We start from the raw sequence: 21,002 nt of genomic DNA, 5'->3' as shown, positions 1-21,002 counted from the left end.
AAAAAAAAAAAATCTTCACCTCCTACGTCGTCCAATTGGTCACTGGTACTGTGAACTGTGAGGAATCTAAGAGCTGTCTCACTTGGAAGTGACCCTTACCTACTATCGTTGCCACGTCGTCCCTTACTCCACATAATTTTTTCAGATCAAAGCTTTCCTCCACTTTATTTTGCAACAAAGTGTATCGAGGTGTGCCTGCCGGAAACACCACCTAAACCAACCACACCATTAACAGAAGAATCAACCACAAAGAGATACGTTGTTTTCGCTCAAATCCCAGCTACTGCTTCGATGATCCACACCCTGCACACCCATCAGGTTTCTGGCTCTGGCAACTCTGTAGTCGAGCGGGAACGTCCCCCACACAACGCTCCTGAGCCTGAAGCTTGAAGTTCTTTATCTCCATTTGAGTCTTGGCGGTTCCTTCTACTTCACCTCCACGCACCAATGTAACAGTCCATTGCTATCAGAGCTTGCGTTTTGAGCAGCACGGACCATTTTTTCAGCAGCTCTGTAGTTGTACCGAGCACCTGCGCCATCCCTTGCTACGTTTCCCCCTGAAAGCACATACCATTTCGAGTTTTCCATAAGGACCAAGGGGTTGCAGCACACATACAACCGAGTTTTTCTTATTACTGATCCACCAGCAGCCAACCAGCTCAAATTCACCGTCCACATCAACATTTGATAGCTCAGAGATAACATTCCGTACAGATCCAGCAACACAACGCTCAATGGTAGATGGTTAAATTACTCCTGCTCTTGATGAAAAAGACATTATTGTTCTTCCACTTACTTCTTGCTTATTTTATCACGGGTTAGAATTATGTTATTGTAAAGTAATCAGAGAAAAATGTGGATCCTGGCCGGGTGGGACATCCAGCTTGCAAAAAGCCGGAATAGGGACAAGTTTGACCCTTCTAAATGAAATCACTGAATGAAGCGATTGAACTGTGTAGACACCGTTAGCCCATAGGACATTATGATACAAGTGGTATCTAGATATCCAGGAATCAAGCTATTTGTGCTTGTCAGAATGATTATATAGCATTAATTAAATGAATCTATCTATGTTTGCACAAGCTTGTTTGTTGTAAATCAGTATGACTTGGTACTAGATCTTATGTGATGCCTATCGTTAGATCAGTACAATGCATATCCCTTCTGTGGTTAATTTTCTCTGATGCTGTAGTGACCATTTGGCAGTAAGCAGATAATACTACTGTACTAGATACGCAACCGTGGCCATTTCCTAATTGTAAATTCCTCCCCTATTTGCAGGTTCTTGAGAGAGAGAAAATCATGAAGACTTTCCAGGACATTACAGAAAGACTTGAACAAGCCTTAGCTGGTATCTCATTTGATGAGCTTAACATATCAGATGAAGTAAGAGAGCAGGTAGACTATTGTTTTCCAGAATTTCTCTTTGCATCAGTGCTTTTTATAATTATGCTGTCTCAATATTTTTTCCCTCGTTCCTGTATAACATATTATCTGCGATTCTATGCAGGTTGAATTGGTGCATGCTCAGTTCAAAAGAGCTAAGGAACGATCGGATTCATCCGATGACGATCTTTTTAATGATCTGATGTCCGTCTATAATTCAAGTAGCAGTGCTAATGTTGACCCTGATATTCTTCGAAGGTTATCTGAGAAGTTGCAGCTTGTCACAATATATGACCTCAATCAAGAATCTCTTACCTTGCATGAGATGGCTAGTGGCGGTGATCCTGGTGCAATTGTTGAAAAGATGTCGATGCTCCTGAAGAGGATCAAGGATTTTGTGCAGACTCAAGACCCTGAAATGGGTGCTCAAGCAAGTACAACAGACATTTCCCCAAAAGACAACTCAGCATGTCCTGCTATTCCTGATGATTTCCGTTGTCCAATATCACTGGATTTAATGAAAGACCCAGTTATTGTCGCCACTGGGCAGGTCTTACTCTGCCCCAATACCATGTTAAAATGTTTTTATGTTTCCATTCAATATGCAGACTTTTGCATTTCAGCTCACTATAATTCCTTGCATATGCCTTCGCAGACTTATGAGCGAGGGTGCATAGAGAGGTGGCTGGAGGCTGGACATGACACCTGTCCGAAGACACAGCAGAAGCTTCCGAATAAATCCCTGACTCCAAATTATGTCCTTCGCAGCCTCATAACTCAATGGTGTGAGGCGAATGGTATCGAGCCGCCAAAACGCTCTGCTCAACTTAGTAATGCACCAAAGCCATGTACTGCTGCTGAGCATAACAATGTTGTTGAGCTTCTTCAGAAACTCTCATCCCAAAACCTTGAAGATCAGCGGGGTGCTGCTGGTATGCTTCGTCAGCTTGCCAAGCGTAGTGCTGAAAATCGTGCTTGTATTGGAGATGCTGGTGCTATTCCTATTCTTGTTAGCCTGCTATCAACCACTGATGTTAGCACCCAGGAGCATGTGGTTACTGCCCTCTTGAATCTATCCATCTACGAAGAGAACAAGGCAAGAATAATCACCTCTGGAGCTGTTCCTGGAATTGTGCATGTATTAAAGAGGGGCAGCATGGAGGCTCGGGAAAATTCAGCTGCCACGCTGTTCAGCCTCTCAATTGTAGATGAGAACAAGGTGACTATTGGGGCTTCTGGGGCAATTCCTGCGCTTGTACAGCTATTGAGTAATGGAAGTCAACGGGGTAAAAAGGATGCAGCAACAGCACTATTTAACCTGTGCATTTATCAGGGCAACAAGGGCAAAGCTGTTAGAGCTGGATTGGTTCCTATACTACTAGAACTACTCACAGAGACTGAAAGTGGGATGGTAGATGAGGCCCTTGCAATATTGGCAATCCTCTCTGGACATCCTGAGGGAAAAGCCGCTATTGGTGCTGCTTCTGCAATACCTGTTCTTGTTGGAGTTATCAGAAATGGATCCGCAAGGAACAAGGAAAATGCAGCTGCTGTAATGGTGCATCTCTGCAATGGCGAACAGCAGCAACAGCATCTTGCTGAAGCGCAGGAGCAGGGTATTGTGTCTTTGCTGGAGGAGCTAGCAGAAAGTGGCACAGACAGAGGAAAGAGGAAAGCAATCCAGCTGCTCGAACGAATGAATCGGTTCCTAAAGCAGCAGAGTCAAGCCCAAGCCCAAGCAGAGGCCATGGCGCAGGTTCATGCGCAGGCACAAGCACAGGCTCTGGCTCTTGTTGAAGCTCAAGCGCAGGCAGATATGCAAGCAGAGCGATCACTGCTTCCCACATCATCATCACATATTCCTGATTGATGAGGTGACTGACCAGCAACTTCTTCCCTGTAGTTAGTGGCTCGTTTTTGGCCAGAGCTGGCAGGTGGAAGATCGCCTGCAATAGCTATCGCCAAGGTGGTTTGTGGGTTCTGCTGTGCACTGCAAATTAGGATGTCTGGGCAGCGTGATCTAGGGCCATTGGCATGTTGACGAGTGAGTTTTGAGGCAGCTGTTGTTAACCTGCGTGTGCTGTTCCTACAATGTGTACCGGTGATTGAATGTAGTATCCTCGAGTTTTAGGGAGGTGTCGTTGTACTTGTACCCAGTGCCCAGTACAGAACTAATTTCTGGCATCCTAGGTTGTTACATGCCTGACAAAGAGCTGCAGTAAAGCTTTAGTTCAAGTGTTTGCTCATCCCAACCCTTGTTCTATCTTGAATTACTGATAGTGGAGCATTGGGACATTTTGCCCTAGTGGAATGATCTTGGGTTTGTACTTTGTAGCACAGCTGGTCAGGTGTAAATTCTGTCCAGTTTCATGTTTTTTCCCTCATCTCTTCTGTTCCTGCGATAGCTCCATGTGTACACAGAACTGAGGGAAATCGGCATGTTGGAATCACGAGCATTTTGTGCCCTCTTCCTGTTTGCTCTATCCTGGAAGGCTGAGGTACTGCTGGCAGCCAGCCAGGGGAAGGGAATTTTAGTTGTGGTGGACGTGACTGTAGTACGCTTCAGTTTGGAGCTTGCGTACATGAACAGAGATATGTCTGTGTGTCCGTTTCTGCAGGTCTGGTTCGGTTCCATCTCCTGCTCAGACGCTATCCTATCTGCCTATTGTTGATGCTCGGGGGTGTTTGAATACGAGGTGTTAAACTTTAACAGTGTCACATCGGATGTTCGAATGCTAATTAAGAGAACTAAACATGAGCTAATTATAAAACTAATTGCAGGACCCCGTGCTAATTCGCGAGACGAATCTATTAAGCCTAATTAATCCATCATTAGCAAATGGTTACTGTAGCACCACATTGTCAAATCATGGACTAATTAGGCTTAATAGATTCGTCTCACGAATTACACTCCATTTGTGCAATTAATTTTATAATTAACCTATATTTAATACTCCTAATTAGCATCAAACATCGGATGTGATGGGTGTTAAATTAACACCCTGTTACATGCGTCTGACCCCCAGCGTACATGCGTCACGACTCACGAGCTCTGATGGGCAACATAGCTAGTAGCTCCTCGACAGCACAGGCCGGGGCGCGCCCGCGCTGTCGCAGGAAGGGACAGACAAGACCGGGCCGCACATCGTGGCCTCATGGCGCGCCTGCACAGAGTACCGTGTCCGCATCCTGGCAAGGCCTCACCGGCGCGCGCGCAGACGCGGCGCGCGGGGGGCACCAAACCTGACGAATCGATGTGCCTGTGCCGCTGTCCCGGCCTGAGATGAGACCCGAGAGGGCGATCCCATTGGCGGACCTTGCTCTCGGCGGGCTAGGCCACACTACCCCGTGTCGCTCGAGACAAACCGAGCTGTCACGGGGGTAAGGCTCAGCGCGGCCGAAAGGGCGAAAGGGAGCGGGTGCAGGTGCACGCCGATGGCCCCCGGCCGGCCGGGCCACATGCGCGTGCCCGCGCCTTTCCCGTCGTCAACGTTGGTTGAGGGCTTCAGCCTTCAGGCCTTTGATCTTATAGTTTTTGATTGACGTGTTAGCTGGCTCGAGCAGTACTGCTCGTTTGTCGGCTCGTTCCATCGCGCAATTATGGAGGGTCCGCGGGCATGGGAGGGAGATTATTGTTGAGAGAGGGTCAGACCCTGATGTGACTGGGTGAGGTCAAAGTGCTAACCAACGCTAGCACCAACGAATATCAATGATTTGGAAAAATATCGCACGTTGTCTCTTCTAAATTCGCAATATATTGGTTTTCAATCATACGGATGTCACACCCTGAATTTTTTTGAATTTCAGGGTGTGATTAGAAAGAACAATTAATTAATGATTTTCTTGTGATTTTAAAATTTTTCCAACATTTATTTTCTTGACAGGAAATGTAGTATAGGAAAAATAATTGGTTGTTTTTCTAAATTAAATAAAGTTGTTCTATGTGTGTTGTATTCATGCTGATGCATCTTGATGTTTCATGAGTGCAGACATTATAAAAATTGCGTTTCTATAATATTCATGTTCTTCCGAGAATTTTCTAGCTTTTTTGAATTCAATCTCACTTTCCTAGAGCTAAATCTATTTATTAGAAGGCTCTATAATATTTTTCACGAGCTCCAAGTATTGTATTTGGATTCATGGTGTCCCAGTCTTTGTCCGTGATTTTTCCCGGAATTCTTAGGATTTTCTGGATATTTTTCGTGCTTTAAAAATATTATCTAGAATATCTTGGATTTGTTTTCCCATTGGAAAATTTATTATGGAAAATAACAAAAACCCTAAATCCTTATCGAGCCGGATCCAACAAACCTGACCCAACCCGCTAGACTCTAACCCTACCCGGCTCATCCTCTTTTCTTTCTCTGCTGGTGGGCCCCACCTCTCCTTTTGGGCTGAGCCTGCGAGGCTCGGTTTGGGCCTAACTTGGCCCAGCTGCGATGGCAGCTCTTCCTGAGCCGCACGGCAGCACCGTCGACGCCGATTTTCTTAGCGTGCGCACCATGCTAGGCGCGGTTCCGTGCGCCTATAAAAGGCGAGCCCCGAGCCCCCGCAAACCTCCTCCTGCTCCCGCCGCCTCACCCTGTGCCCTCGCCTCTGCGCAGCGCTGCCACGGGCAGCCACCAGAGAGCAGGTTGCTGCCGCGGCCTTTCCCCGGCCGATTCATCGGCTGCCGGAGGGAGCCGCCACCGCGGGGAGCTATACAACGTCGAGGTGCAGCTCCGCCACCAACTCTCGTCACCATCCTGCCATCGGACCGTCGCCGCCGCCAAGGTAGAGCACTGCTGCTGGTCTGTGCCACGCCGATTCTCTGGACCTGGACGTCGCCGGAGAACTCCGTCGCCACCAAGAGCTCCGCGACGATTAGCCGAAGCTCCGCCACTGGTCGTTGTGGCCGTTCCACCGCCGGAGCACCGCTGCCCACGAAGACCTGAGCCGGCCGTCGTGTTCTTCCACCGCCGGCTAAGTTCCGGCTATCTCTGTTTGTCCCCGCCGATGGTAAGCGCATCTCCAGCACCCTCTTGACCTCCTCTTTTGTTTCCCCACCTCGACCGTGCCCCTCATCATCCGGAATGTCGGTGTTTAGACCCAGTAACCTACCGAGGGGTTACCCGAGGTAGTGCTTTATGCGTGGGGTTCGTACACGGCGTGCTTTACTCGAAGGTGAACTCGAAGACACGACTTAGACAGGTTTGGGCCGCTTATGTTGCATAATACCCTACGTCCGATGTGTTGGTTGGATTGTATTAATTGAAGTTGTTTGGAGGGGGTCCCTGCCTCACCTTATATTGCCGGGCAGGGTTACGGGTCGGTTGTTTTACAAGAGTGCTAGTCCGATTCAATTAGAGAGTCCTACTCTAATTGCTACGAGTAGTTTTCTAATCCTTGACTAGTCTTTGTCTTCCACATAGACCACGCCATCCTGCACCGTACTCTCCATGTCTAACACGTCTCGGTGTACAACCCCGTATTATAGGACTGTCCATACCTTCTGGTGGGCCCATAGATGTATGACCGATAAGCCCTCGAGTACTTTTTAGTCAAATGTAGCAGTCCCGAGTATTTCTGTAGATGTCTCCGACTAGTTTGTGGTGCTCCCTTGAGTACTCCATCAGATTGAGTCTTTGAATGTACTTGATGTTGGAGGTATGCCCTAGAGGCAATCATAGAGATGATGATATTCCATTTGTATCCATGATTTATATTGTGTTCCTTGAATATCCATTAAAGGCTACTTGAATTGATTTGCAATTATGTGAATTGTGTGTGAAACTCTTTACTTGTATGGTTATTCCAAAGTTGTCCCTAGTCGGAATTCATGTCAGGACACACATGAATATTAGACTAGCACATGTATTAGTTGATGACTATGTTTCACAAGTCATGGCTATGGAGATGTTGAACTAATAATGTGGGCACATGTGGAGACATGTGCTAGGACTGATCCAACACGAGAAGTAGTTATCTCTTTAAACAACATATACGCTTTGTACTTAGACCTGAGATTGTCGCATGTATTCAAGATGTGGATCGACCTACTTAGGGGCTATCAAACGCTACGCCGTAACAGGGTAGTTATAAAGGTAGCTTTCGGGTTTGTCAAGAAGCATGCTATGAGACATGGTTAATGAAGATGGGATTTGCCCCTCTTTGATTGAGAGTGATATCTCTGGGCCCCTCGAGTGATCGGATCCGAAAATGCATGGCCATGCTACGTACGGTTAAGAGTTAACCTACAAAGGGATTCCGAATCACAGGATCGAGAAAGAGCGGTCGGCTTGAAGCTAGACCAAATATCGTGAGACAAAGGGAATAGCATGTATATTATGTTGTGATGGTTCGTCTGATATGATCTTCGTGTGCGTATAGGAGTTGGCACGTCTTGCTAGAGGCCGCTGCCGACTATTGGGCCGAGTAGGAGTACTCGGGCCATGTCTATACGTATCCGAACCCATGGGGTCACACACTTAAGGGGCTGGAAGCCCAATTCGGATGTGATCCGAGTTGGATTAGGTTTAGAAGTACTAATGGGCCTCGGACCCAGAGGCCCGTTAGGAACCTCTATAAATAGAGGGGTGGGGGCGCCCTAGGGTTTACACCTTTTTGGCGAAACACATCTGCCGCGCCTCCCACGCCCTCGCTTGTTGCAACTCGCGGATCTAGCAATCCGGCTTGCGACGCTTCCTCCCTGCACGTGTGGATACCTTGGAGGTGTTGCGCCTGCAGCACTTGGACGAGCCGCCGACGAGCCGACGACGAGCCGCGGCACGAGGGAGATCTTGCTGCACGTGGATGAGCTGCTGGACGTCAACGTGATCGACTATGTACGACTACGCTGATCCACTTCGCTGCATCGACGTGAATCTACATCTTCCGCACCAGTAGTGTGTCGAGTGGTAATCTCGTGATCCTTATACGGCAGTTTTCCTAGTTTACGCTGTAGAAATTTTTGTTTTGCGCTAGTGTAGCCTACCTCGTATCCCAACACTTGAGTACTGCCATGCGGCTAGAACGTGCTCAAGCCTCTTTTAACTTGATCTTGAATCTTTATATGGAAGTGCGATGAAAAATTGCACTCCATAAGGACTAGCCCCCGAGCCTTAGGTTGAATCAAAGAATCAGGCTGAGGGTCAATCTTGTAATTTCACATCTCTTTTGCCTTAAAACCCAAAGAAAAAACTTTTTAGCCGATGGACACGTGGCACACAGCCCATGAGCCGTTACACGACTAGTTTGGGTATAAGGGTCAACCATTGGTCAACGTGACTACTCACCAACAGAAACATTATCTCTTACGTAAAAATTGGAAACCGTCCAATGATACTGAGGGCTTTTTAAAAACGCAATATTCCTTGTAATTTTTTCCTCTCAGTTAACTGTGCCGCGGTTATAAATAAAGGAGGAACGCAACCCTTCCATTTCACCCGAGCTATTGTGCCCATTCATCTTCCGCACTGTAGCCCTAGCGCCGCCACTTGCTATTCTTGTGCTTGAGTGCCATCCTTTCCCTATTGCCTAGCCCTCCAGCTCATGCACAAGAAGACCCTAGTAGCAATGGCGCCGAAGAAAGCATCCTCCAGCAAGGCGGCGGAGAGCAAGAAACGGAAGGCCACCAAGAAGGAGAAGGAAATCCAGCTGCCAGCGCTGAAGTATGGCAAGACCGTTCACACGGCGCCACCGTATCAGGCCTGCGCCTAGAAGAAATTGGTGATGAAGGAGGCAGACATCCAGGCACTGATGGATACCGATTTTCTCCAGGAGTAGGAATTCGCCTACTGGACGGAGGCCCACGATAACCCATGGCCTATGGAGAGCTTCAGCAACGAGACAGTCATCTTCGCGCACTTCATCGAGCGAGGTCTGGCTCTCCCCTCATCTGAGTTCTTCCAGGGTTTGTTGAGGTATTACAATTTGGAATTAGTCCACCTTAACCCCAATTCCACCTTGCACGTCGCCATCTTCGTGCATCTCTGCAAAGCATTCCTTGGCATTCAGCCACACTTCCAGTTGTTTAGGAAGTTTTTTAGAGTTAAGTCCCAGCCTAGAATGGATCACACCGGAGTAGTCGGGAGGGGGGGGGGCAAGGATCCAACTGCGAGAGCAAATCAAAGGCCAGTACTTGGATTATGAACTTGTAGACTCCCATTCTGGCTGGAAGCAACGGTGGTTTTATATTGGAAACCATGAGCCCCGTTTTCCTAAGGTGACTAGCTACCGTCTAGTATGGAACAACCATTGGTTGGATGAGTCGAGTACTATGGATAGCTTCCAACTGTCGGAGTTGATAGCAAAGATCGCCGTGCTCAAGAGGGAAAGTCTGACCGATATCGGTGTGGCCTTCAGCTTCATGAGGAGGCGAGTCCAACCCCTGCAGCTGCGCTGCATATGGGGGTATGACTACTCGGGTCCCAATGACCCATCGCAGATGACGTCGGAAGACTTGTCCACGGATGAAGTGATGGCGCGGTTGAAGCGTTTCTTCAAGCACGTCAGGGGCATCCCGACGATCGTGCGAGAACACTGCGCCGCCAACCCACCAAATCTTGTAAGTACCCGTGGCCTGCAGCCCTTGAGTACTAATTTTGGTGTCTGTTACACTACTAGAAAACCCCCCTATAGGTACGCCAGATTTAGAGTTAGACACGCTTTATTTCATCTCTATGTCAATGTAGGCACGCTTTCATAAAGCGTGTTAGAAGCGTATTCGTACGTACCACGTCTGACCTTGTAGAGATGAATCCTTTAAGCATTGCTATGAAAGAAAGAGACATTTTATAAACATGTTAGATGCATATCTAAAAATATTGATACAATTTTGCAGACACATGTATAAAATGTCTCTAGTGGTGTAGTTATCGTAGTATAGTAACGCTATATTTTGTGTTAATAAATATAGATACAATTTATAGATACGTATACAAAACATGCCTACTAATATAGACGCGTTTTATAGCGATGTCTTATTGCGTAGTAATTAGTATAGAGATGATTTAGTAGAGCGTGACAGGTAACGTGGCATGTGACGTGGCGGATGATGTGGCAGGTGGCATGGTGGATGATGTGGCGGGTGACGTGACACGTGATGTGGCCAGTGACGTGGCGGGTGACACGTTTCATAGTAACACCAAGTTGTGTGTTAACAAATGTAGAAACAATATCGTAGATACATTTTTATTACACGTGTACGGATATAGACACATTTTATAGTAACACCACATTGTGTATTAAGAAATGTAGAGATGATTTTAGATACATCTATTTTCGTGTGTACTAATATATAATGATTCTTTATTTGCATTTATAAATCCAATTTTATTTTCGAATAGGTTAGTAATTCCTAAATAAATTATCCATAACATTGCATTGGCAATCAATTCTTTGCTTCACCAAAAAGAAACTGAGTACTTCATTCAAGAACCAACAAGTACATTAATTAAAGTACTGTCAACAAGATAATTTCCTTGATAAAGGAACACAGACAAAGTGACAATATCATACAATTATTTCTAAAATTTTTTAATAACAACTAAAACCTATGCTTCATTGCCCGTTCTTGCCCCTCTGTCCATCGTAGCTTCACTTCTACCTTGAAAAGTTACATCATCAGGTTGTTTAAGATTTGAACTTGTAGCTTTCTTCACCTGCAACAAGAGTTGGGCACAAGAACACCAGTAGCAACAACACCTACACACCAAAACTCAAGAAAATAATAGAGTCATAGTCAGAGATGAGTAGATCAGAAATGAGCTTACCGTCAAGCAACACAGATCAAAAGTCCATGATAATAAACATGGAGCAAGCTGCCTTTTTGGAAGAAAGAAAAGTTTAATTATATGCTAATTACAACTACTGCATTTTTGGACAGGGATAGAATGAAATAACTAAAGCTCCAGCTGCACACTAAGGTTTGATGACAAGTAAACAAGCTGTATAGAGATTATAAACTTATCCCATAGGGACAGATCTAGTGACATGGTTCAGACTATAACATTACAAGTTCCATCAGAGTGTCATGGTTTAGACAATAGCATTACAAGTTCAAACTTCGAAACATCATTCCAAGGAAAAAGATCATCGTATAGAACAATTTCAAGACTACAAGATTACAAGTTCATAAATTCATGTTCAAGTTAGTCAGAGCATTGCAGTTCAGAGTTTGCATTACAAGTACAAACTAAAAGACTTTCAGAGCATCATTACACAGCACCAGCAGTCTAGCAAAAAAAATCTCAACACTATACCTTTCCGGCATTTGGTCAAATAGCAGCACAGCTCAACAGCACCTACGCTTCATTGCCCGTTCTTGCCCCTCTCTCCATCGCAGTTTCACTTCTCCCTTTAAAAGTTACACCACTAGGTTATTTCAAATTTGTACTTGTAGCTTTCTTCACTTGCAACAGGGCATGGGGTTAGATGAATATCACAATTTGAAGATATTACAAAACTGTAGGTTTAATCTTTGAAGAAAAACTTACATGTGAACGGGGCCAAGGAATGCTATAGCCAATAGCATTTTCAACATTTTCAAGACCTTCAACATTAACCCCAACATATTCTTTTCCAAGCATTCTTCCTCCAGTCTCTCGTTTGCCATCAGTAGTCACTAACTTCGCTTTGGCCACAATTCTTCCTTTGTTTCTTAGTGAAAGAAGATAGACTGGATAACGGCTCTACCATTTTGCAAAACATGAAGATAGGAGTTTTGTACATTTAACTAATTTAACTATAAAAGAAACAATAGGAATAGAAGCATACCGATTCTGACCAGTTCAAACTGGGGCCTTTAACTCTTCGAGTCCTCTAGAATAGGTAGGAATTGTATTAGTCAAAATACAGCATCACTAAAGCAAGTTCACTCATTATAAACAATATTGCAATGTTAGCTTAGACATACCATGTTTGTCAACATGGGATCCTGTGAAACATTTGTGGATGCATTACCATTACCTTCATGAATAGAACTCTGAATATGTGCCACGTGCAGCCACAATGTAGTGTAGATAGCAGTGAGCAGACCTTAAACAAAATTTAATGACTACAACAAGAGCAGCGTGAACTGAAAAGCTGCAGAAGCAGAGAGATTGAACAGAAATATGCAAGCAATCGTCCTACTAACATCATGAAAATAACCTAGGGGACCGAATGGGATTGAATGTACAAGATAGATACTGCCCTAGCATGTTTGATTGCCCAAATCGCTTTGTGTATCAGTCCAAACCAGCACAAGCAGATCAACTTTGCAAACATTCAACACGATTCAATATAGTAGCAAAGTAAATAGTCAAACACCTAGTGATTTTTATTGAGAACAAATAAAATATTTACATATGGCGTGCAAGAGTCTAGCTGCATCTGCATACATATGGTTTCTAATGAAGAACCTTGCAAAAGAACAGATGGTCTCTTGCCGTATTCCAAATTACTTTTGTACTTGTTCAAGCATGTTACAGAAAGAACCTTGCAACCACAACATGTTGCCTTTACCAATTGCATCTAAGAAAAAGGCAAAACCAACAGCATACCTTGGCAACTGTTTTCTCACTAGGTAGAGACGTACGGTCTTACGTGGATGTCTCCTGCTGCAAAGTGTCAACAGCCATATTACATAATACATTAGCAAAAACTTTTAATATTATTGTTGTAGCTATGTACATTAGAAATAAAGTATCTACTCTATTACCTACACTTCATTTGTGGGAGAGTGCATATTACCAAGTGAGTGTGCAGGGCTATGATCAGTATGCCTTTCTGGTTCTAGAAGTCCATCCTTGAAAAAAACAAACAATTCATAGAGGGATGGCTTACTTCCAGGTGGTAGGCATATATACAGTTTATTGTAATATGAAAGGACACATATACGTAAAATAGTAGATTCAACCATTCTGATGTTTAGAGCATAATAGCATATCTAATCACTGTTATCAATGAGAAAAAAGATCTAGTTGCCATTCTGAAAAAAGGAACAGATGTTTATCTTTACATCTTATATGATACTCTTCTAAGTGTTGACACTACTGAGCGATAATTCCAGTTTTTTGTTTGTTTTTAGGTATGAGATTTCTCTATTCATTTATTCTTCTAGATTCTAATAGGGCGCTAAGTACAGTATGAGGGAGCAAACAAGTTCTGAACAGCATGTAGCCTAATAAAACATGATCACTAATAGACAAGTCACTAATACTACCAGACGGAAGGTAAAAACATATATGGCAAGTCGAATAGATGCTTACTTCATCATCATGTAGATCTGCTACCATTTCCTTGATGACATCCTCTTCAGGAAACCTTTTTAACATGAAACCAAGCCAGTGCTTCATGGAAGCACCCATGTGTTGCATCTTATTCTCTATTTCATTTAATTTCTCTTAGTACCTTCTTTCTTACTCAATTTGAGTGACAAAAGCTAGACCTTGAGACACTCGAACTTCACTCCAGTACTTATCATCATATTACCCACATGCTTTTAACTCCTTAGCAACTATCTCATTGAACACCTCATTAAAATCTTGAGCGAAAGATTACCATTGTTGTTTTGTTGCCTCTTGTCTAATTCCTCATATGACGCATTCTATAGAAATAAAAACAGTGGAAGGTCACAAAATGGTAAACAGAATGTCAGATCGAACATAAATGCTTAGGGTCAGAAATGTACCATTGCTGCATCCACTTTGTGGGTAGTGTATCTGCCATTCTTTTTCTTATGAGTAGCCTCCCATAATTCTAGCCTATGAAACTTCCTTTTTCTGGTTATCTTCCAGCACAACAGAGTAACTTGAGGCTCATTACAGATCTGAATTAGATGATAGTGAATATAATAAATAACTTCGGATGAATATATTTCACCATCTCTTTTTCAGCCTAGCATGGCTTTTTCTCCCTGATGTGTGTGTATTCTTCTGTTCTTTTGCGATTCTAGAGTTTGTCACACATACTTTCTGCAAAGGTAGAAGAGTGATGAAGTGCTGTTACACTCGTTGCTTTCAAACTGCATATAAATGTTACGTAAAAGGATGTCACCTTATGTTGTTCTCGGCACTAAAATCCAACAAAAGCTTTCCATTGAAGTTCATTCACTTTGTTTGGTTTCCCATTTATGATTTCATCTAGAGATCTCTCTTCTACTGTTACACTCGTTGCTTTCAAACTGCATATAAATGTTACGTAAAAGGATGTCACCTTACGTTGTTCTCGGCACCAAAATCCAACAAAAGCTTTCCATTGAAGTTCATTCACTTTGTTTGGTTTCCTATTTATGATTTCATCTAGAGATCTCTCTTCACGATTGAAATATAGTTTCTTCAACTTTGATTTGTAGGTTCGCCACCTATTGTTAACAGTCCTTAGCACCCAGTCCCTTGTAAGATTCAGTGTTTGGCAGGGGAACTAAAAGTATTCCTATAAAGAGTAGAGGTAAATGTTACTGGATGGATGAACATTGAGGTACTTGCTTGAACTAGTAAGATTAATTTAACCTCCACATCCTTGATTATTTGTTGCTTGTGAGTATTGAACAGAGCATTGTCCCATCTTTCAATGTGTAAAGGAGCTAATGATGGTTTTTCTGCTGTCTGTCCAAGGTATTGACCAAGAATGGAGGCTGACCTTTCATGTGGGACACCATTTTCATCAGTACCTACAATTACCTTTCCTCGTTCTAAATCCACTAGATTTGAAACTCTGAAATCCCCTAAAACTTGTCTCACCTCTCTATTTGGCCCTACATATATGAAACAGATTCATTTGACACTGCATTTGGATATGCAAGGAGAAAACATGGAACTTAGAAATTATCTTAATGGGGGTTTGTGGATGGTGGCGTGGCAGGCGGGCTAATAATCCATCAATATCAGGAGGACCCTGTAAGTCATTCTCATTCTCTGCTAAGTTGTCCTGACCATTCTCATTCTCTATTAAGTTCCTTAACCTTCGAAGTGGTCTTACCATGATTTCTTCTGCACACATATTAATTAAATTTCAGATTCAGTGATTCAGAAAGTAGTGAAACCTGGAATCAGAAACATATTAGGCTACTAGTAATTAAAAATCAGATAAAGCAACAGCAAGCTGTAGTTTTAACCCACCCAACCGCACCTTTTCACTATTTCAGGAGATGACAAGGGAATGAAACTATCAATTGTATATCAATTAGAATTGGAGTTGAAGCTAGAAATAGCATATCAATTCGACGCAGCTACCAGTTTCACATTCTTCGTCTTGACCAAGTTAGTTAGGTTAACTTCTTATTGTGTGAAAAATTGGCTAAATTCACACTGACTTAGATTCAGGCGAAATGATTTTATCGCTGGACCACAAGAAGGACATGCATATGTACCACCTTTGCTCCATCCATATAGGTAAGCTAATGCTGGAAAATCATTTATAGTCCACAATAGTGCAGCTCGGAGAGGGAATTCCTTTTTTGAAGAGGCAACTAATGTTTCAACTCCATCCCACAACTGTAAAAGCTCATCGATCAGGGGCTGCAAATATACGTCCACATCATTACCTGGAGAATCTGATCCAGGGATGATCATTGACAACATAAAAGATGTTTGCTTCATGCAGATCCAACGTGATAGGTTGTAAGGAATGAGCATTACTGGCCATGTACTGTGCTTTAAATTCTGATTCCCAAAGGGGTTAAATCCATCACTTGCAAGATCAAGGCGTACATTATGAGCATCTTTTGCAAATTCATGATGCTTAGCATTAAAGTCTTTCCAAGCTTCACCATCTGCTGGATGTCGTAGTTTTCCATCTTTCGTATGGACCTCCTCATGCCATCGCATATCATCTGAAGTTTTGGTAATTGAAAATAACCATTGGATCCTAGGTATCAATGGAAAATACCGCAACACTTTTGCTAGTTTCCTTTTCCCCTTAGGTTTAGCTGATGAGGCATTCTTCTTAACAACTTTCCAATGAGAGCTCTCGCACACATGGCAAACATCCTTTTTGGCATGTTCAGCTCGAAATAGCTTGCAATATTTGGGGCAAGCATGGATTTTCACATATTCAAGACCTTATCCATGGATGATTTTCTTCGCTTCATAATATGTCTTAGGTAGATTTGCTTCACGAGGTAGCGCAGCAGATAGTAGTCCCAGTAGTACTGCAAACGATTCTTATGACCAACCATTTAAGCACTTCAAGTGATATAAGTGCACCAAAAATGACAGCCTTGAGTATTTACAACCAGGATATAACCTTACGTGTGCATCCTTCAAGAACCTTCCATATATATTCTGATCCCTCCCCGAATCATCACCTTGAGCTGGATTCACAATATCCTCTGGGGCATTATGTTCCATATCTCCAAGTCCTGACTAAAAATCATCTGCTTCACCTTGAGGCATGCCTGCAACCCTACCAAATGCAACATGTAGCAGTTCTTGCATGCTATCCGATTCTCCATCCCGGTGACCTTGTACTATACCTGAAGCAAGCAACATTGTGATATTTGGCACATCAACAAATGCAATTGATGGTCTGTCATAATTCTCACCATGATGAACCCAGGTAGTACAACCTTGAAGAATACCGTCACACCTCAGATGTGTCCTAACTTCATCACGACTTTGGGTTATTCTATTCTTGCACTTTTTATGCGGACACAATATCTCGCTATCATGTGGAAGGTCCCTATCGTACATACATCCATGGGCCCACCAGAAGGTTTGGACAGACCCACGTATAGGTTTGTGCACCGAGACGTGTCAGACATGGAGACTGCAGTGTAGGATGGCATAGTCTACGTGGAGGACATGAGCTAGTCGAGAACTTGGAAACTACTCATAGCAGTTAGAGTAGGACTCTCTGGTCGAATCTGACTAGTATTTCTTTAAAATAACCGACCTGTAACCTTGCTCCTCCGATATATAAGGACGGGCAAGGACCCCCTCCAGATAAGTTCAATTGAATACAAGCAAACAACACACAGTTCCTGAATATGTCTAAATCACGTGCCTACGTACACCATCGAGTTCCTGATTTCAGCGACAACCACCAGTCAAAACTCTACCTTGGGTACTCCCTTTGGAATGTTGCTGGGTTTAAACACCGATAGTCCCAGTAAGCAAAAGCGAAAAATTCTTCAACACCATCTTCATATGCGGTCTCCCTTCTTGATTTTTTTCATCCAACTTCGATCCATCACCCTATGTGACAGAGGAGCTATAAAATTTGAATAAAACAAATCAATTGGTTTAGTTTGCAGTACATAGTTGTGACAGAGATGAATATTAGGTGATGGTTAATTCCTAAAATAAAATGTAAACATAATCCTTAGTCATTATAGAATTGTGAATTACTACCAAACACAGAGATGCTTAAGTTATGAAGCCTTTCCCTCTCTTTTTTAAGAGGCTTCCACCTAACCAGCTTAAACAATAGATCGCAAATCAAAAATAACAGAACTGCACTAATACAAAATTCATGATCATGCTTCACCAGCCCATATTAGTGAACAAAAAGACCTGAATTTTGCATCACAAACCTGCGCTGACACTTAGGCAATGGGCTTCAGATTAGAGGAACTAAAATGGTGATGAGTGATGAGTGATGACTACTCTAGGCTTTTAAACAACGCAATACATAGGAGGTCTTCAAATCCTGTCACCGTATTAGGGAGGCCATGGCCCTTGCTGGCCACCCTGGTTCTGCCCTGATTCTGCTGGCCACCGTATTAGGGAGGCCATGGCCCCTGCTAGACAGCACCCTAGTTCTGCCCTGGTTCTGCTAGCCATCGTATTAGGGAGGCCATGGCCCCTGCTAGCCACCCTAGTTCTGCCAATGCAATACACAAAGGGAGAGGGAGGTAGGAGGGCGAACCTGGACCTCAACGTTGCTACCGTGTTGCTACCCTCCAGGATGCCTTGGAAACAGGGACTTCCTATGCGGCGGCGTCGGTGGCTTCCAAGGGCGGCGGAGCTAAAGGCTACCTGGGGCGGCAGCTCCAAAGGCTTCCAGAGGCGGCGGCACCAAAGGCTTCCAGAACTTCGAGTCTGGCGGCTCCTGGGCTGGCGTTAGATTTGGCCAGGATTACATTGCCGATTTGGCCCATGCCTAGGTGGGTTTTATATAGTCAAATGTAATTTTATTTAGAGACTTGACAAACACACATTGCTAGCTCAATGGTATGGCTGTAGGACTCTAATATTGCCAGTCGTGGTTCGATTCCTAGGAGCCACCATTTTTTTCCTTTTTTTAATTCTATTGTACATAGGCAATTTTAATATGATTTTTAGCATGCTGGTCTCTAATATCTTGCCAACGTTATAAATATTAGGTTATATGGTAGTTGTTTTTTTACCGATTCAAATATATTGTTTCTTCATCCTTCAATGATTACAAATATTAGGTTCTCTTGTTGCGAATAAGTGTGTCATTTCCATTTCGCATCAAAATTCATCTTTACATGTCTATTGATGGTTATTTGATATGCTTTACGACTTGTCTACATGCTATTCACGATTGAAAGCATGTCAAACTTTGTATCAATTCGATACATTTTTCTAATCAAGTTAGAAAGCATTTTTACCTAGCTATAGACAATTGTTTGATATGCTTTACAACGTGTCTAGGGGATAATGATGTTTTAAAGCGTGTCTAACTACGTGTCATTTTGAGACGACTTCAATAGCATGTTAAAAAATGTGTTTATATGACTAATAACATTATAAGCATGTGTAATATCGTAATAGTCTAACATGTTTTCAAAATCGTGTCAAAAAGCATCTTTACAGGATGATGTAGAGACGCCTTTATCGTGCGTTACTACTATAGCGTAGCTAAGAGGAGGTTTTCTAGTAGTGTTGTAATGATTTAAGTTTTATCGGCGAGCTTATTCTTAAGACAAGCCCCTAATCTGGTTGACTCAGTCTTCTTGAGCTATATCGGCTAAAGTCCAGTTTTCAGCCAACCTAGCACCTTAGGGAGGGTTTATCTCTGGAAAAGTTGAGCAGGACGCCAAGAACATCCTTTATGAAAGTTGGAGAATGAAATCCCTACTACGACTTTGTTAGTTGAACCTTAATCCTTTTCATCTCCGAAGATCCCCAAATCTGCAGCTCAAATCAGCCCCAATCCCTGGCACCTAGCAAACCGCAGTTTTTCTCTAAGTCCCGAAACCAGTGTTCCTCCAAACTTTGGAGCTTTGGATCCCCAAATCCATTGCATTCTTGGACACGAGCCAATTACAAGAGTTGGGCCTTGGCCTGAGTTCTACAACTTTTGTTAAGGTAGCAGAAGTGGTGCAGTTCAGAATTTGGGAGAACTAGAGACTGGATGCTGGACCAGAATCAGATCCCACAGATCTCTCAAGTCAAGCGCGCCAGAGCAAGCGTGAGCCCTGTTCAGAGCGCCGCCGCCGCGTGGCATAACCTCCCCGACGAGCCCCGCCTCGCCCAGTCGCCGATCGTGACAAGATGGATCAGCGCGCCTCCTTTCCAATCGCGCGCGGAAGCGCCCTGCAGCCCTTTCCGCCTTGTCTCGTCTCGCCCGAAATCTTGCTAGCCGCGCCAGTCCGCCTCGCCTCCTGCGCGCATCTCCTCACCATGATCCCCGACCGCGCGCCCCAACGCCTTCAGGCTTTTCCGTCGCCCGTCAGTTGCGCTGCCCACGCGCGCGCCCCGCGACGATACCGCCTCCGCCAACTACTTTGCCGGCAATGAAAACTCCTTTCCCCCGACTCGCCAGTAGCGTGCCACGGCAAAGCCGCTGGTTTTGCGCCTGCTAGCGTCGCCGCTCGCCCTGTCACCTCACCTGCAGTGCACCTACCCTCCTTCCTGCCACACGCTGGCCGAGCCGCCGCCCCCAATCCGGCGCTTGACGCGACCAGACCCCACGCTCGACCTCACCAATCCTTCCGTCTGGCAAAATCGTGCCTACATAGCTCTGTCTTCAGTGCCCAATCACCAAAGAATCCTGTCCCCGAAGCTCCGCTTCACCGGCCAATGGAGGTGTCGACCAATAGCCGCCACGGCAGAGCACTCCATCCTCTTCGACCTTATCCTCGCGCTGCTTGAACTCCTTCTCTTCCGTGCAGCTATAAAAGGAAGTACCAGTACCTCTACCGAAGTTCCCTTCGCCATCGTTGCCTTTGCCACATCTTCTTCTGTTTCGTGCTCAAGCACTGCCGCATAAGCTCTTTGAGGAACTCCCCCTCTCCCCTCAACACCCGCCTTTCCCAACCCACCAGCCGTTTGCTTCCTCCGCACGGTGCTAGAGCTTACTTGTTGTCCACAAGAAGCACCTCCGCCGTCGGAGCACCGCCGGACCTCGCCACCGCCCAAGCCTTAGCGCCTTAGTCGTTCCGCCTGAGCTTGCTTCTTCCCGACCCCAAGACTTCGTCAGTAGGTCCAAAGGTGAGCTGCCGACCCCTTTCTGTTTTGCCCGACCCCTTTTCCGTCTCGCCCGACCTTGTCTGTTCCGCCCGACCCTTGTCCGCCTCGCCCGAGGGCTCAGCAATATCTTTTTTTTTCTTAACCAAGGGTATCTGTGTAAAATTTCGGGGACTTCTCTGTGTTAAGTCTGAGGATCCCGGTACAGTTATTCCTTAGGTCTAAGGGTCAGATCATAAGTTTTTCCCGATCCAACTCTTTTATCTTGTTCTCTAT

The 21,002-nt window shown here is 44.4% G+C and overlaps 1 protein-coding gene across 1 annotated transcript; it reads left to right on the top strand.

Annotated features, from left to right (window-relative positions):
- The first annotated feature begins 1,038 nt into the window (after nt 1–1,038).
- On the top strand, nt 1,039–3,777 carry LOC101762703 (protein spotted leaf 11). The gene is made up of 3 exons (XM_004984679.4): nt 1,039–1,398; nt 1,511–1,936; nt 2,042–3,777. The coding sequence occupies exons 1-3, from the start codon at nt 1,303–1,305 to the stop codon at nt 3,254–3,256; spliced, it is 1,737 nt and encodes a 578-aa protein (XP_004984736.1). The 5' UTR covers nt 1,039–1,302; the 3' UTR covers nt 3,257–3,777.
- Nucleotides 3,778–21,002: the final 17,225 nt, after the last annotated feature.

The sequence above is a fragment of the Setaria italica genome, chromosome IX (assembly GCF_000263155.2).
Source record: "Setaria italica strain Yugu1 chromosome IX, Setaria_italica_v2.0, whole genome shotgun sequence".
Taxonomy (NCBI): domain Eukaryota; kingdom Viridiplantae; phylum Streptophyta; class Magnoliopsida; order Poales; family Poaceae; genus Setaria; species Setaria italica.
Note: the sequence above shows the minus strand (reverse complement) of the source record. Positions and strands in the feature narration are given on the sequence as shown.